Genomic DNA, 16,442 nt, shown 5'->3' on the forward strand with positions numbered 1-16,442 from the left:
AAGATCTAGACCAGTGTTTCTCAACCTTGGCCACTTGAAGATGTCCGGACTTCAACTCCCAGAATTCCCCAGCCAGCATTCGCATCTTCAAGTGGCATCTTCAAGTGGCCAAAGTTGAGAAACACTGAATTCTAGAATAAGGGTCAGCTCTGGAGCCGCATGTGGCTCTTTCATCCCTCCGCTGCAGCTCCCCCGTGGTCAAAATATGTGTCACAACCGCCGATGTGCAACACCCACCAGCACATGATGCAGCTTTTCAACCCCCCGTAGGTCAACCATGGTTAAATCCAAGAAAAGCAAAGTTTCACAATAATGTTTAATTCAACTATGTGTACAGTCAAGGCACGGGAAGAGGGTTTTGTGGCTCCGGGGAGTTTTATTTTCTGCGGGAAACCGGCCCAAATGGCTCTTTTAAGCATTTCAAGGTTGCCCATCCCTGATCTAGGGAAGACCTGTGGACTTCAACTCCCAGAATTCCCCAGCAGGAGTTGGCTCAGGAATTCTGGGAGCCAGAAGGCCACAGGCTTTACAGTTGCTAAGGCGGAACGTCCCTGATTCAGGGGGATAATCAGCCCCTGGGCAGGCACCAGGAGGCATTGGGGGGGGGGGCAATGAGGCTCCACCCACACCTCCTGCAGATGCTGAGGTAGCCCCCCTGCAGAGGGAAGCATGGGTAGCGGCTTCCAGGGGACCCCGATTGTAGTCTAGAACCAACCCATGGAAGGCCTCCCAGCAGGGGCCAAGAGCACCCCCAGATTATGCACCTGCTCTTTTTTTGGGGGGGCTATAATCCCACCCAGGCAGGGACACCCGAAAAAGGAAACCATCCGTGCTCAGGTAGAGCCACAGCTGGTCCTTCCCCATCTGGGTCCTGGCGCATGGATGACCCTGCGTAGCGGGGGACCCCTCCCATTTCAAGACATCACACAAGTGAGGCCTTGAGGGACCCCAGATCCTCCCTCTGCAGGGAGAACAATCACATCGTCTGGCCCTCCACCCCCAAACCTGGAAACCAGTCAGGGTGGCATGATGGATGGCACTGGAAGCTGCCAAGATCCAGGCTCAGTTGGGGCCACCTGGGCATTCCAGTCTACAGGCCCAGGAAATGCCACCCGGAGCCCCTGTGAGAGCTGCAGAGAGACCCTACTCTGGAAAAACTGAACCACAGCTTCTCTAAGAGGGAGAGGGAGCTGCCCCCCCCTCTCCAAGCCACAACACTCGACAGTGGTGGGATTCAGAAATGTTTACTACCGGTTCTGTGGGTGTGGCTTGGTGGGCGTGGCAGGGGAAGGATGCTGCAAAATTCCCCTTCCCTCCCGATCAGCTGGGACTCAGGAGGCTGAGAACAGATGGGGCGTGGCCAGCCAGAAGTGGTATTTACCCTTTCTTCAAACAACTCAAAATTTCTGCTACTGGTTCTCCAGAACCGCTGAATCCCACCCCTGGTTTGCTACCCACGTGATCCACTGCCAGTCATCGGCTCAATGGGCTCCACCCAGAGCTCACTGCCCCCCAGGGCCCTGAGCTTCCCCCTCCACCAGAGCTGGCGGGCTCGAGGTCGCCTCAGCCCAGAAGAGCCAGCGGGAGCTTCCTTCACCCTGGACAGGTCCTCAGAGTGTGTGGGGCCCCTCGCAGATGCTCCTGCCTACCCCCCATTCCTAGGAGTGGTGGGGTTGCCATGAACGAGGCGGCCGAGGCGGCTGTGCCGAGGCCACAAGAGAGGGAGGGAAGCTGGGCACTTTGTTCCCCCCTCAAGATTCAGGATTGTTTTTTTGGGGGGGGTGTTGCAGGATTTTCTCCTTGTAAAGCAAAGGTAAATGTTCCCCTCGTACATGTGTTCATCATTCCAACTCTAGGGGGCGCTGCTCATCTCAGTTTCAAAGCCAAAGCACTGTCCGAAGATGCCTCCGTGGTCATGTGGCCGGCATGGCTCAAGGCCAGAGGCGCATGGAACACTGCTCCTCCTTGTAGGTCTGGCTGAATTTCTGCCCCACGGCCTTGTTTTAAACTTAAAACTTTAATAGGATTTGTATGCCGCCCACTCCCCAGGGACTCTGGGCGACTCACAAGTAAAAGCATTTAAAATATTTAAAAATACCAAAAAAAAATACACTGTGTGCTGTAGGGCAGCTCGGGCTTCAGGGGGGGCGGTCAGTCTCTACCCCCCCCCCCAAACAGCTGGAGGCAACAGGGTGGGTGTTCTGCCACCTTTATTGTTCAGGAACAGGTAGCCCACCCACGAACACGGCCCCACATCTCCCCCCAAGCACGAAGAGCTTCAGATATAGCTGCCCTCACCCCAAGCAGAGCATGGGCACAACCCCCCCCCCAACACTGGCAACCCTCCCCACCCCCCAGGGAGTCTTCCATGGGGGTGCTTGGATGCCTGTTTCCCCTGGAGCCTCATGCAGCAAATTGAGGGGGGGGGAAATGACCAAATACTCTCAGAAGCGGGCCCCTCCCTCTCCATCCCACCATGGCAGAGGGGCCGGGGGGTGCCCTAAAGTGGCAGAGTGCGATGGGGAGGGGGGGGGCTCCCATGAGACTTCAATTAATACAGAATCAGCAGGAAGAAAGATTTGTGCCCCCCCCCAAAAAAAAAATAGGAGATGAGGCTTCTACACACGTTGGAACTGTTGCGTGTTGGGGGAGGGGTGGGGGGAGGCAGCAAAGTTTGAAGTTCTGCCTTTTTCCTCCAAAAACGGATTTTGCTTCACACTGCATCTGCCCCTCCCCACTTAGGACCCCCTCCCTTTTGCCCCCCCCCCCTTTAGGACATCAAATAGGTCCATCGTCCCAGGCCCACCTACCACACAAAGCAAGGGAAGACCCCTCCACAAATCCCTGCTGCCCTGGATTCCCCCATCGCCCGCCCGTAAGGCTCCTGTGGGGTGGGGGGCTGCAGGATACCCCTGCAGCTGTGCCCAGGCAGGCCCCCGTCCTGCCCCCCACCTGCACCTGGGCACTACGACTACTACGCCGATCCAAGCAAACTGCGGTGCCCAAGGGCCCCACAGACAGCAGAGACAGCGCCCTGCCCATCGGGGGCTATGCTGACCCCTCCACCCCTCCGAGGCGGTATCCCCCCCACTGCCCCCTGGGAAAGGGGCCGTAGGAGCAGCCACCTGGCAGAATCACTGGGCACCGGCGTTCTCCTGCTGCAGGTTGGGTGCCGATCTCTGCCGGCGCATGCGGGGTGGGGTGTGTCCCTCCAGGACCCCAGAACGGCGCTGCGGGTAGGGCTGGTGCTGGTGAGGGTAATAGTTATGCTTGCGTGGGGGATGCTGTTCCTGCCCTCTGCCCTTGCTGCGCCTGCCCCGTGGGCCCCCTTCCAGGGAGTGGCGCCGGCCCGGCTGCTTCGGCGGCGCGGTGGGACCGCTGTGGCTGTTGGGGCTGGGGCCCTGAGGCATCTCCTCAACAGGGGCCCCTTCCTTCTCCTCACCCACCATGAAGGCGGTGCTGGGCCCCCACGAGTAGCGGTGTTGCGGGTTGCTCTTGAAGGGGAAGCGCAGCTTGCAGTCCTGCGGGGGGATGAAGCGGCTGGGCCCCCGGCGCTGTTGTGGCTGCTGCGGCTGCAGGTTCTGCAGGCGCAGCTGCTCTTGGCGGAGCCAACGGAGGCGTCCTCGGCGGAAGGCGGGGTCCTTCTTCATAAGGCAGGAGACCCGGTCGCGGGGCATGGAGCCCTCTTCTTCCTGGGGAGCCAGGGCATCCCCTTCAGCGGCAAAAGCTCGGCCCTCCTGGGCCATCAGAAGCGACTGCCACTGCTGCTCCAGCTCTTCGTCTTCCTGGGGGGGGGGGGGGGGAGAGAATTGGGGAGATGGCAGGGGGGTTCGGAGGAAGGGCGTTTCTTCTCCAAAGTGGGTCAGGCCAGACACAAGGTGGGCAGGAACTATGTGGGGAGTGAGGGACGCTTGGCCAACCCAAGGCTCAAACACAAGAAGAATTGGGGATTGTGGCGAGGGACACCAAGGGATTGCGGCAGTGGTGGGTTCCGGATCTCGGCGCAACCGGTACGCTGCGCACGGGGTTGGGCATCCTAGACGGGCACGCATGCTGTGTGCACATGCGCATGCCACTGCCCTGCGACACCCAGCTGGCCGGTGGTGGTTGCGCAGGCGCCGCACGCTGTGCACACGTACGCAATGGGCCGCTCGCGTTATTAAAAGGCCATGGAACACGGGCGGGCGGGTGGGCCAAACAAGCCATTGTACCAGTACGGTGGCTGCTTCTCCCGGCTACTACCGGTATGGCCGTACTGGGCCGTACCGCCTGGAACCCACAACTGGTGTGGGGTGTCTCCCATTTATTTCCCGCGTGCGTGTGTGCGTGTGAATCCAGCTCAAACAAACCACAGTTCTGCCCACCCCCACCCCCTGGGCACAGCAGGAGGGGTAAAGGGGCCTTGGGGAGACCTTGCTGCCCGCCGGGGCACCTGCTCACCTGGGTTGAGACGGGGATGACCTGCTCCATCTTCACCACCCGGTCTCGCAGTGACCGGATCTCCTCGTCCTTCATGTTGTTCTGGATCTTCACTTCCTGCAGAATGTCCGTCAGCTTGTCGATATGCGCCCGGAGGTCGCTGACTTCCACGCCCGGTGTGCTGACCCGGGTCTCTGCGTTCCCAGGTGCCGGACTGCCTCCCGTGGGACCTTCCGACTCGCCCACGCCCACCGTGTCCCAGACGTCCCTGGCCACCGCGCGCCAGCTCTCGCGCTCGCTGGTGTCGCGCCGGCCGTAGAGGCGGCAGAGCTCCTTCATCTTGACGATGCTCATGGCCTCGATCTCCTGGCGGGAGTGCCGGAAGTCGTTGAGGGCCACCTCGTAGCAGATCTCCTTGACCGCCTGCATCTTCAGGTCAGCCAAGGTCAGCCAGCGGGGGTCCTTGGCTGCCCGTCGGCGCTGTGGGATCTGGTAGACCCGGAGCGGCTCCCGCTTCTTGCCTGAGCTGGGCAGGCCGCAGCGGCGCACAATTGTCTGCACTTTGGTGGCCGGCAGCTTCTCCCGCAGCAAGGAAATGAGGCGCCAGCTCTCCTCGCACGAGCGCTTGTCCGAATCGTCACCACTGTCCGAATCTGCATACTGGGAATTTGGGGGGGGGGGGTGTTCGAGGTCAAGTGGTCTAGCAGAAACAGACACGAAACACAAACACTCCCCCCACTTACGACCCCAACCAGCCCAACATTTCTGAGACAGTTGTTAAGTAGGCTTGGTCCCATTTTACATTTCTTGCCATAGTTCTTAAGTGAATCACTGCAATCAAATTAGCTGTAAAGTGAATCCAGCGTTCATTTTGCTTGGCAGAGGCCACAAGAGGGAATCATGTGACACCCCCCCAAAGACGCTGCGACCGTCATAAATATGAGCCAGTTTCCACGTGTCTGAATTTTGATTGCGTCACTACGGGGAGCCCAGCAACAATTGTGTGGGAAGTCCTCGTAAGTCACTTTTTTACTGCTGTCGTAACTTTGAATGGCCCCTAAATGGAAGATTGTAAGTCAAGGACTGCCTGTAACGCATTGCACTGATAGTCCTTGTCTTATGACCACAAGTGATGCTGTCATTAATCGAGTCATGCCCGGTTTTATGACCTTTATGCTGCGGTTGCTCCGTAAATCAGGCCGCCATTAAGTGAGTCTGGCTCCGCCCACTGACGCTGCTTGGGGGAAGCCAGCTGGCAGGGTCCTGCGTGCGCAGGAGGGCCCAGGAGACGCCCACATACCAGCCGCTGCTGCTCCAGGATCAGGTCGGCCTCCTCCTTCTCTCGGCGGTACTGCGTCTCCAGGTCCTGCAGCCTGACCCACGGGGGGCAAAGCCGGAGGGTCAAACGGGGACACTGAGCAGCTTCATCCGCCCAGCCCCCCCCTCCCCAGGGCCCCCCTTCCACAGCAGGATCAGAGCTGCAGGGGAGCTCCCCCCCGCCACGCCCGAGGAAGCCGGGCCCAGAGGAGAAGGCCCCGTGCCCCCCGTGCCCCACGGCTGCCCACCTCTTCTCCATCTCCAGCTTGATGTCGATGCCCTGCTTCTCCAGCAGCTCCCGCTGGGCGAAGTTCCAGTCCACGGGCTCCGCCTGGCCCTCGGGGGGCACGCAGCGCTCGCGCTCCATCCGGGCCTGCTCGGGGTGGTTGAAGCGGAAGACGTGGTTCTTGCCCATCACCACACGGTTGCCTGATGGGGGGGCGGGGGTGGGGTGGGAGACGTCAGCTTCCAAGGGGGCCTTCAATCACAGCAGCAGAGATCGGGGCCGCGGAGGGAAGCGGGAAGCGGTTGGGCCCCCAGTGCAGGGACCCCCCAAAACCCAACTGACACCTCCAGGAGGGCCCCTCCCCCCTTTCCCCTGGGGCTGGTTGCCCACAAAAAGGACCCCCTAGCAGTGAGGGTGGGGGGCAGGAGAAGGATTTTCCGAAGCCACAAAACCCTCGCAGGAAATGTAATGGGGAGTGGGGGGGCTTTGAGGCTGCAGCCTCCTTTGCTCGAGGCCCCGGCTGGAGATGCTCCCGGCAGCCCGCTCCCCTGGGCAGGACGGACCCCCCTGCCTACCTGATCGCAGCACCTGCGGCTCCAACACCTGCTTCCCGTTGATGTACGTCTCAGCCCCGCTGCAGGGCTCCAGGGTGACCACGACTGCGGAGGAGACAGGCAGGGGTCAGGGCCCGGGGTCCTCGGGAGGCAGCCCACCCTGGTGGGGCTGAGGAAAAGCTGACCAGGCCCTCAGGCTGGCACTGGTCTAAGGGCCCTTTGGCCAAGCGACAGGCGCGGAGAAGAGTGGGTGGCAGCCGGGCCTTGGGGCGGGCAGGATGGTGACCGGGATACCTCCCTGCGCCCCCCACCCCCCAGTCCAGTAAGACCCCCCGAAGAAGGCAATACCTGCTGCTGCCTGCTGCCCCGTGGCCGGGCCCCCCCTGCTCCAGGCAAGCACAAAGAGAGGGGAGAGGAGACTCGGTTATCCTGACCGCCTCCGGCAGTCGCCCCGCAGGGAGGAGCTGCGCCTGTCCAGAGCCTCACCTTCTCCCGACTCGCAGGTGACGCTGCGGAAAACACAGTGCTGCTCCTGGATGAACTGCCCACTCAGCCGGATGTCCGCGTTCTGCTGCCCAACTCTAGGCGGGAGAGTGGAGGGGGTCAGGCCCGCTGGCCTCGCCCCGTCCGCCCGTCAACGCCCGGCATGGGGCAGCCTCACCTGGTGACGCCGTCTTTGAGGTGGTAGAGCAGGCACTCCGACATCAGGGGGTCCTCGTTCAGGTTCACCAAGTGTGGAGTCTGGGGGAGGGCAGACATGGGCATCAGCGGGGGGCACAGCTGGAGCCTCCTGTCCATTTGTAGGGCTGGGACCCTGTGCAGCCCGGCTCCGGGGGGGGGGGGCAGCCTTTGCAGGTACACCACACAACACCTTTGGGGCTGTGGGGGGGGGGAGAGATCCTCCACGGGGCAGATTCCCAATGACTCCATTCTAAGTGGCCCACCTTGCACCTTGCTTACCTTCTTGGGGGAAAAGACGCCAACGGTGCCCCCGTCCTCGCGAAGAGCCACGCCCATCTCTGCCAGGAGGGCTTCTCTGCAGCAAAGACAAGCGACCCCTGCCACTCAGACCCCCTGGCTGGCCCACTGGCAGCGCCAAAGGAAGCTGGCCTGGGGCACTCAGTGGGCAGAGGGGCCTCCGGTTGGATGGGCACCAAACCCTCCCGCTCGGGTGCTGCGTCCCAGGAGCGCAACCACCTGTCAGAGCTGGCGGCTGGCAGCTTCTCCCCCAGGGAGGCCACGAGCGGCTGACCCTGCCCGCCTGGGCGCTTCTCTGAGGCATCACCAACGATGGCAGCTCAGATTCCTCCCCCTGGATACCGGTCGGCTTTGGGCCCTTATTCCACCCCCGCCTCCCCAGGGAAGAAGCTGCAAATAAACATGCGGCCCACCGAGCAGACCCTCCCTGGCAGAACTGGAGCAGAGAGACGGGGGCCAGTGGAGTGGGGGGGGGGGCAATCTGCACTCACCTCTCCATCCGCATGGCCTCCGTTTTCCGCAGTTTTTCTTCCCAGGTTTCATTCAACTCGGCGATGATCCTCTCGGTCTCCTACAATGGGGGGGGGGGGCAGAGGGGGAGGTCGCTCAGGCACAGGGGGGAAGCCGCCCCTGCTGAGGAGGATGGGGTGGTCTTTGGTTGCCCCGGGGGTGGAGAGTCCGGCTGCTTGGAAAGCTCCCTCCCCCTATCAGAAAGCAGGCAAAGGACCCGGGAGGGACAGTGGGGCTTCCTCGGAGGGCCCCTCTCACCTGCAGCCTCTCCATGGCCTCCTCCGTGCACAACATCTGCTCCTCCGAGTCCGGCAGCTGCATCTCCAGCTCCCCGTTGAGGGGCTCCAGCAGGAGGGAGGAGGGGGCCATGGGGGCAAAGGGATCGCCGGAAACGCTCTGCCCACCAGCCGGATCAGCCGGATCAGGCCCTGCAAAGACACAGGAGCGATGGAGCCGGCTTCCTCCAAAGGCTGCTTCCCCCGCCTGGCCCTGGCCTCGCTGCGAACACTTCACAGCCGTCCTGGGAAGGTGGGGGTCCCCGGAATGCCCCCCCCCCCCCCGAGACCTGCCCCCTACCCGAGAAGCAGGCATCCCAGAGTCCCTGGGCAGAGAGCAGGTCCCGCAGCCGGGCCACCTCCTCCTTCAGCTCCCGGATGAGACGGGCGTTGGGGTCCTCGTTGATGATGGCGTTGCAGCGGATCTGCTTGGCACGGTGGGCGTACCTGGGGCAGGAGCAGGCGGGCACTGAGACCGGGGGGGGGAGGAGGGGGGGCTGGGAAAAAAGGACCCCTCCCCCCCATTCCTCGACTCCCCTCCCCCACTCACCGGAGGGTGCTGAGCGTCTCCTCGTAGTTGATGTCGGCTGGGCTGAGGGCGGCGATCATGGCCGTGCGGGAGTTTCCCCCTGGAGGAGGGAGGAAGCGGAGAGGGTGGGAGACAGAAGACCCTCTGCCCGTCAACCCTTCCCAAGCACGCCCTCTGCTTCTCAGCTCCTGCTGGAGCCTTTGAGCCTCTGGGCAGAATCCGGGGCGCCCCAGCCAAGGCATCCAGAGGGGGGGCTGCAGATGGCATAAGGAGCCCCCTCCCCTCTGCCACCCAGCCAAAGCTGGGCCAGACCTTCTGTTCCCTCCTTCGGCTGAGCGGCCGCGGAAGCCTCTTTGCCCGCTTTCCTGCATGGCGCCCACTCAAAGAAGGGTGGGTGGGTGTCCCTGTCCCTCCGGACCTCGCCAGGTGTTGCTCAGCTGCTCACCCAAGTTCTCCTTCAGCAGCCAGGTAAGCACCGAATCCCGGTATGGGATGAATTCGGATTTCTTCTTCTTCTGGTTGCTTTGCTGGAGGGGGGGGGGCAAGAGGAGAAGGGAGTCGGGGGGAGGGGAAGAGGGCCGCCCAGGGCCCCACAGAGCCCACCATGCCTGTCCTCACTCCCAATGCCTCCAGCCGAGCATCCCAAGGCCTCGTCCCCCTACTCCGTCCCTAAAGGCCCCCTCCCCGCCTCCAATCTCTGCGTCCCCCCCAGGACCCGCTCACCATCTCGGCCAGGGCAGAGATGACCTTGCCCAGAGTGGTCAGGGATTTGTTGATGTTGGCGCCTTCCTGGAAAAAGAGAGCCCACTCTGAGCCCCACGGAGGTGGAGGAAGGACGGAGTGTGCCCTGCCACCACACCCCACCCCGCCTGAGACACAGGAGACCCGGCCCAACTCTGCCCTCTTGCCTTGAGCCTCACGCCCTTCGCCCCCGACGAGTCCGCTCGCTCGCTGCCCGCCAGGTCCACCAAGCTGATCTTGCTAACCTGGGGAGAAGGGGAGAGGGGGCCACAGGGTGAGGACTGGAGTCCCCCGGGGGCTGCCTTCAGGGGCCCCAAACTGATGCAGCAAGCGTTCCCCCCGTGCCAGCTGATCCCCAGCCACCCAGCCCCAGAGCAGGGCTCCATCCTACCAGAGCCCCAGGGCAGGAGTGCCGTAAGCGAGGGGCGAGCAGGCAAACCAGCTGGACCCCCGTCAAAAGCGCCCATCCCACCTCGAGGGTCCTCAAGGGGCCCCTCCACACTCCTCCGGGAGGGCCCCTCCGACCTCGGGCCCCTCATGGGAGACCCCCCCGCAGCTGGGCCCGCCTCCCGGACGAGACCGGCCTCCCCACCTTCTCAGCATCCAAGTCGGTGAGCTCGTCATGCCGGCGCTGGGTGAAGACGATGGTGAAGACGGCGTGGGAGCGGCTGCTGCTTTCGTTCATGTTGGTGGCAGCCACAGTCCTGGGGGGGCAGAGGAGGGAGGAGGGGGGGTTCTTTCCTGGGACTCTCGCCCGCTCTGCCCTCGGAGCAGCCCCCGTACAGGCCTGGGTTGGAGGAGGAGTGGCGGAGGGGAGCCCTCCTTGGCCCAGGGCCCAGACAGCCGCCCCGCCCGCCCGCCCGCCCCCCACCGGCGGGGCCCGACCTGGCTTTATTGCCGCAGTCCATGAGGTCGGCGATGTCCTCGAAAGACGTGACGGCCAGCTTGGAGAGGCCCTCCACGTAGGGCCCCATGACGGGGTGCTCGCGCACACGCAGGTTCCCACGGCTTTTGGGGCTCAGGAGGTCCCGCACGCACTCACAGTAGATCTCCATGTAGCTCACCTGGGGAGGGACGGGGGGGATGGTTCAGGTGGAGGGAGGGGGCTGGGAGGGAGGGAGGGGGCACAGCCGCCCAAACGTACCTCCACAGAACAGGAGAGGGAGGGCGACGCTTCCTCCGCCACTCGCAGAAAGAGGTCCTGGCAGAGCTGGAGGGAGAGAGCGAGGGAGGGGTCAGGGCTGCGGGGGGCGCCTCCCCTCCCTCCTCGGCCCCACATCCCAGCAAGAGAGGGCAGGTGGGGGGGGCTGCAGGTGGGGGTGCCAAGGGCAGCTCCGGGCACCTGAGGGATGATGCCCTGCTGGCCCTTCTCCTGCTTGCCCATCATGGTGTAGGACTTCCCGGCCCCCGTCTGCCCGTAGGCGAAGATGCAGACGTTGTAGCCCTCGAAGGCGTGGAGCAGCATCTCCTCCCCAATGTCCTTGTAGACCTGCTGCTGGGAGGCGAAGTGGGGGTCCTCCTCCTGCAAGAGAGGGAGGGGGGCTCAGGGGGGCTACCAGAAGGAGGGACCCCCACGCAGGACAGCCAAGCACAGCCGTCTCCCCACAGTGACACTCACCGAGGTGTGGGACCAGTAGGAGTAATCGAAGGTGAAACTCTTGGGGGCGTCCTTGCCCTGCTTAGGGTTGGCAATGCCTGCGAGGAGGAGGAGGAGGAGAGCCCCTTTGCCACATCCGCCACTGCCAGCCTCCGCAATGGCAAAGGCAGCCTTAGCAGGGGGACGCGGCTGCCTTCAAGCACCGGAGGAGGCTGTGCCTGGGAACCCGGCTTCAACTGCCTGGGAACCCGGCTTCAACTGCCTGGGAACCCGGCTTCAACTGCCTGGGAACCCGGCTTCAACTGGAAGGCTCCCAGGCCAGGCCAGGTGAGGGGGGGGGCATGGTTTGGCCTAGGATACCCAAGTGGGCAAGTGTGCCAGCTCGCAGTGTCACCCAAGTGGGCCCTGCCTGCCTCTCTTGCACGGGCGCAGCCCACTCGGGCATGGCACCAGAGGACTTTCCTCACGGCAGCCAAGCCAGTTGTGGGAGGTGACAGGAGGGCCAGGTGGGGCTCAAGGACACAAGCCCTCTCCCTCCTCCACGGATGCCACTCCTTCTTAACAAGTCCGGGGTAGACTGCCATTGAACCGGGAGGCTCTTATTCACAATCATAAGCTCTGGAAGCCAAGCAGAGGGTCAAGGCCACCCGCAGTGTCTGAAAGTTACTTGCCCGGGGCCCTTTCCACCCAGACACCCCCGGCAGGATGCCCCCACCCCCAGCAACCCCGCTGCTACACGGCTTCATCCTGCCCCCTGGGGGAGCCGGTGGGAAACTCACAGGTGGTGGGTCCTTGCATCTGGATGACGCAGCTGGCCGCATGGCTGATCTCTCGGGCGTTGAAGGGCCGCACCCGGACGGCCACTTTGACGGACGCGCCGGCCATCCCGGCTCCCTCCGGGCAGCAGCTGGGGGTGCAGGTTCCCTGTCGGAAGAGGAGGGGCAGAAGGGGCCTTGAGCACGGGACGCCCCAGCTACCCCCCAGGCAAAGGGGGCCACTGGTTACACCCCCCCTCCCACTTGCTTCCCATCGGAACTTCCCTGCCCCCAGCGCTCCAGTCCTGGCGCTGACCCTCCGCCCAGAGGCACCCCACAACCCACACACTCCCGAGGGACAAACGCAGCCGGGTGAACCGCATGCCAGGACCGGGCTGGGCCCTTCCCAGGAACCGGCTGGACAACCCACCCGCCCCCACTGCACACACCCCCATCCTCGGGAAACGCAGCACCCCTTTCCGCTTGGGACACCCAGCAAAAGCCTCCAGGGGGTTGAAGCGTCTGGGCGTGGCTGTGTGTGCGCCCTGGGCTCCTCCTGGCCTTGGCAGGGCCACGGGGGATGACGGAGCAGAACGCAGAGCAGGGGGCAGCTCCAGCTTTGCCAGGGCCCCAGCTGGGGGGGGGCTCTGCACACTTGAAGGTGGCCCCCAGCAAAAGCCCCCCTCCCTCCCTCAACCCCAGGCCCTGCGTGAGCCCCCTCAAGGCCCTTGCTGGGGCAGGGACGCAGCCGGGCGGAGGGTCAATGGCCTGCTAGGCAGGAAGCCTCCCCACTCAGCTCCAGCCGCCTTGCCCCCCCCTGCAGCCAGGACCCGTCCAAGCCGCGGCGCCCTCAGGGAGTCAGACCTCTGGGGGGGTTTTGCCCACGGCCTGCGGTTGGGGGTGAAGGGCAGGGAACCAGGCCGGCTCAGCGCTTCCTTCTGCCCAACGGAACCCCCCCCTCTCCATGGCCCTGCAATTCCCCCCCCCAGGAAGAAGGGAGCATTTGCTTTCTTGGGGGTGGGAGCCCCCAGAGGTGTCCCCCTCCCCCTCGGCCAGGAGGTGGGGCAGCAGGCGAGGAGGAAGGCTGGGCCGGACATCTCTGTTTCCTCCCCTCCCACGGACCTTCGTGAGCCTCTTCCTGGAAGGCCAATGCAGCCTCTCCCCCCCCCCCCGCTGGAGGGCCCCCTCTTTTGGCCAGGCAGGTGTTGTGGGGACCTGCTCAGATCAGGCGAGACCCTCCCCTCTGCCTCCCCCAGGCCCTCCCCAACATTGTCCCCAGAGGTCAGCCTCTTCCGTCAAGCTGCCAGGTGCCCCCTTCTACGCACATCCGGCCTGAGGGTCAACCGTCCAGCCCCTCCAAGGCCAAGAGGGTCCCAGCTGCTCTTCCACAGCCCCACTGACCCTCAGCTTCCTCCTGCAGACCTCCCCCCTCCCCAGGGCCCACAACACCAGGCCCAGCCGTGGGCCCTGCCTCCTCCGGCCACCGGGCCAACACTCTCTCCGAATTCTTGCCAGAAACCTACAATCCCCAGGACCACTGCCAGCCAAAATCAACCCACCCGCTGAATTGCCACCTGGGAGCTTCCATGGTCCCTTCCCCGTTGGCAGGTCTCCCCCTTCCCCAGATGGCCGACTTCCCCCCATTGTGCGGAGCCCCCCTCCCTCCGGCTGCGCTTCCTTTCGCACAACCAGCCCAGATAAACACCGGCCCGGCCCTCGCTTGGCAGGACAGGCTGGGTGAGTCACAGCGATGCCAGGCATGCGGGGCCCAGGGGCACGAGGCCCGGCTGCCTTCTGCTGAAGGGTCTGGACCCCCTCCCAGGCCCCTGCTCCGCGGGAACGCAGGGGTCCCCCAAGGCAGCCCTGAATCCAGCCGCAGGCTCAGTCGGGGCCTGCCGGGTGCCAACTGGGGTCTCCGCCTGGGGGCGGGGGGGGGGCTCTGCCTTCTCTGGGCCTGGAGTGCAGGGCCCCAGAGCCTTTCCTCCTGCAATGTGAGCCCAAGGGCATCGGAGGGAGCCTCTTCGCTCACATGACGCCTGATGACAGCAAAAAATCAGATTATTTTTAGCCGAGGCAGCTGTTCCTTGGCAACTGAGGCCTGGGAGAAAGATGGAGCCTCCCTCCTTTTCCAGGGCTGCTCCGGGCACACCTACGCGGGTGCCGCAAGAGCCCTGGGCCCTTGCACAAGCGCCAGCGAGGCACCCGGGGCACGGAGATGAACAGCCCACCCAAACCGGCCGGAGGACACCAGGCCCGGCCAGAGGCAGACGGGGGCCTCCGCCCAGGCCCCTCGGGGCAGGGGGGCATGTCCGTGCCGTAATCCTCCCAGGGAGGCTCCGGGGCGTTTGTGGCGCTGCAGAGGAGCCGGGCGTGGCCGAGTGGGCACTTGTGCGGAGGTTGTGCAGTTGTGTCGGGTGTGAGTCGGGCGTCCCGATTGGGAGCTCCTGATTCTTCTGGCTTCCTCCCAAACCCTTCCCCCCCCCCTGGCTGAAAGGGAGCTTGGAGGGGGTGGGGGGAGTCCTGTGGGGGCAAAGGCAGCCCCTCCCCACTCGCTCTCCTGCTCCTCTGCGGGGGGGGGGAGCCGTCCTTCCCCCGGGAACCCCGACTGTGTGCCAACCCAGAGGGAGACCCCAGTCCCTGGGCTGTTCTGGCCCCTTACCCAGACAGAGCAAAAGACACGAGGGAAGCCCCCTCCTCCTTTAGGGGAAAGCTCCCCCGGCTGGTTGATTCCCCAGCAAAACTCTTGGGGCACCACACACAAACGGTTGCTTGGCCCCACGGCCGCTTCCCACGCTCCCCCTCCCCTGTTGAGAGGCACCAGGGGGGGGACAGCCACCACAGGGGGAGGGTCTGGACCTCTTTCCCCCCCTTTGGGGCAGATAGCTGAGCCCCCAGAACAAAGTCCCACATGCTGAAGCCGGACAGATTCTGGCAGTCCGGCTCCCTGGGGGAGGGGGGGGGCAAGGATTCAGACCACTCCGGGGGCCCTCAGCCTGCGGGGGAGCCTACCAGGCAACTGGGGGGGGGGGGGAGTAAGACTTTAATTTGTGCTTCTGCTAATCCCTGTAATCACCTGCCGAGCAGGTAGGAAGCAGGCACACGCCCTCTGGAAGACGCCCCAGCCCCTCTGCTCTGGCAGGGAGGGGCAGGGATAACCCCTCCACCCCTCTCCCCCACCACCACCATGGAGGGCCAGGCAGCCCCCATGGAGTGGAGAGCGAACGTCCCCCAAAGCGGAAGGAGGGTCTTAAGCCCCGATTTGCTGCCTTTTTGCTCGGCTAAATTAGAGGGTGGGTGGGGAGCTCTCTGATGCCAGCTGGAAAGAGAAGGCAGGGCTGCCATCAGGCACGGGACCCCTGCAGAGAGCTGGAAGCCGGCGTGCCAGGACAAGGGGCAGCCCTGGCATGGCAGAGGAGCAGGGAGGGGCTGCTGGCTCGCAGAAAGGGGGAGCGGCTCTGGAGGATGGCAGGGCACAAGGAGCTGAGGGGCAGCCATCGTGCCCTGTGACCAGCAGGGGTGAGGCGGGCGAAGAGCAGGGCAGCAGCCGCCTCTCCCCTCCTGCCCCGGGAGGATTCCTACCTAACAGGCCTCTGACGGAAGCGCTAAGGAATCTGGCTCTTCAGAAGGGAGCAACCCTCCTCCTCCTCCTCCGTTGGGGAAGGCAGGGCAGAGAGAGGCCGGAGAGCCCTCGGCAGATGCCGGAAGGCCTGGCAGATCAGAGCCTCCCCTCCTCTCTCTTGCAACTGGGGAGGGGGCAACGGCTGCGTCTGGCCTCCGTCCCGCCAGCCGAGAGAAATCTGGGCCAGCTTGTCCCACCAGCGCCAGGGGTGGAGCCCAGAGGCGGCAAACTCCTCCCTCGCTGGGCCTCCTCCATGCCGTGAAATGTCACCCAGGAGGTGCCAGTCCCAGAGCAGCAGGGCAGGAGGAGGCGGCACACCCACCCACACGCCCGTGTTTTGGTCTGGGCTTTCTGACAGCTCCGACCTGCCGGGAAGGGCAGAGGGAAGGGCACGGCCGCATTCCTGGCCGGCTCAGCCTCAGACGCGGCTCTCAAAACCTGCTGCTTTGTGCCAAGGGGGTCCGAGAGCGGATCTCGGCACACGGGGGCAAGCGGAGAAGAGGGGAGAAAGTGGGAGGTCACAGATTGGCAAGAGGAGCAGCAGTGGGTCGGGAAATTGGCACGGCCACCTTCCCACAGCCGGCATTCACACAGGAGGCCCCAGCGGAAGGCCCCCAAAGCCCAGGGAGCTGGCAATCACGGCAGCCTCACGAGGGCCCCTTCCCCTCCTCAGGGCAGCTCCCAGCTCAGCCTCTCGCCATTCCTCCAGGATCCTCTGCCACGTGACACACACACATACACACCCCGTGAACCAGGCTTTGCCCAAATTGGCTCTGGGCAAAGGCCAAGACCGGCTCGGGCAAGGTGCCCCAGAGAAGCCCGGATGCCCAGCTCAGGGCAGTCAAGGAGCGGAGGGGCAGCAGAGAGATGCCGGTGGAGAGAGCCACAAGGGCGGGAGGGCTGCCCCAGATGCAGGGCAGAG

General features: G+C 64.2%; 1 protein-coding gene across 1 annotated transcript in view; it reads right to left on the reverse strand.

Annotated features, from left to right (window-relative positions):
- Positions 1-2,406: 2,406 nt before the first annotated feature.
- Positions 2,407-16,442, reverse strand: part of KIF1C (kinesin family member 1C) — a 14,840-nt gene continuing 804 nt past the window's right edge. The window contains exons 2-22 of the mRNA XM_032235479.1: positions 11,926-12,070; positions 11,168-11,244; positions 10,892-11,071; positions 10,694-10,759; positions 10,435-10,613; positions 10,142-10,253; positions 9,717-9,794; positions 9,532-9,597; positions 9,254-9,335; positions 8,830-8,908; positions 8,581-8,726; positions 8,263-8,432; positions 7,986-8,065; positions 7,477-7,552; positions 7,178-7,257; positions 7,003-7,097; positions 6,538-6,621; positions 5,985-6,165; positions 5,720-5,792; positions 4,441-5,079; positions 2,407-3,785 (exon numbers count right to left, since the gene is read on the reverse strand). Coding sequence (XP_032091370.1) covers positions 3,135-3,785; positions 4,441-5,079; positions 5,720-5,792; positions 5,985-6,165; positions 6,538-6,621; positions 7,003-7,097; positions 7,178-7,257; positions 7,477-7,552; positions 7,986-8,065; positions 8,263-8,432; positions 8,581-8,726; positions 8,830-8,908; positions 9,254-9,335; positions 9,532-9,597; positions 9,717-9,794; positions 10,142-10,253; positions 10,435-10,613; positions 10,694-10,759; positions 10,892-11,071; positions 11,168-11,244; positions 11,926-12,031 — 3,300 coding nt within the window. The 5' untranslated portion in view covers positions 12,032-12,070 and the 3' untranslated portion in view covers positions 2,407-3,134. The remainder of the gene's footprint in view (positions 3,786-4,440; positions 5,080-5,719; positions 5,793-5,984; positions 6,166-6,537; positions 6,622-7,002; positions 7,098-7,177; positions 7,258-7,476; positions 7,553-7,985; positions 8,066-8,262; positions 8,433-8,580; positions 8,727-8,829; positions 8,909-9,253; positions 9,336-9,531; positions 9,598-9,716; positions 9,795-10,141; positions 10,254-10,434; positions 10,614-10,693; positions 10,760-10,891; positions 11,072-11,167; positions 11,245-11,925; positions 12,071-16,442) is intronic.

This window comes from Thamnophis elegans, chromosome Z (genome assembly GCF_009769535.1).
Source record: "Thamnophis elegans isolate rThaEle1 chromosome Z, rThaEle1.pri, whole genome shotgun sequence".
Taxonomy (NCBI): domain Eukaryota; kingdom Metazoa; phylum Chordata; class Lepidosauria; order Squamata; family Colubridae; genus Thamnophis; species Thamnophis elegans.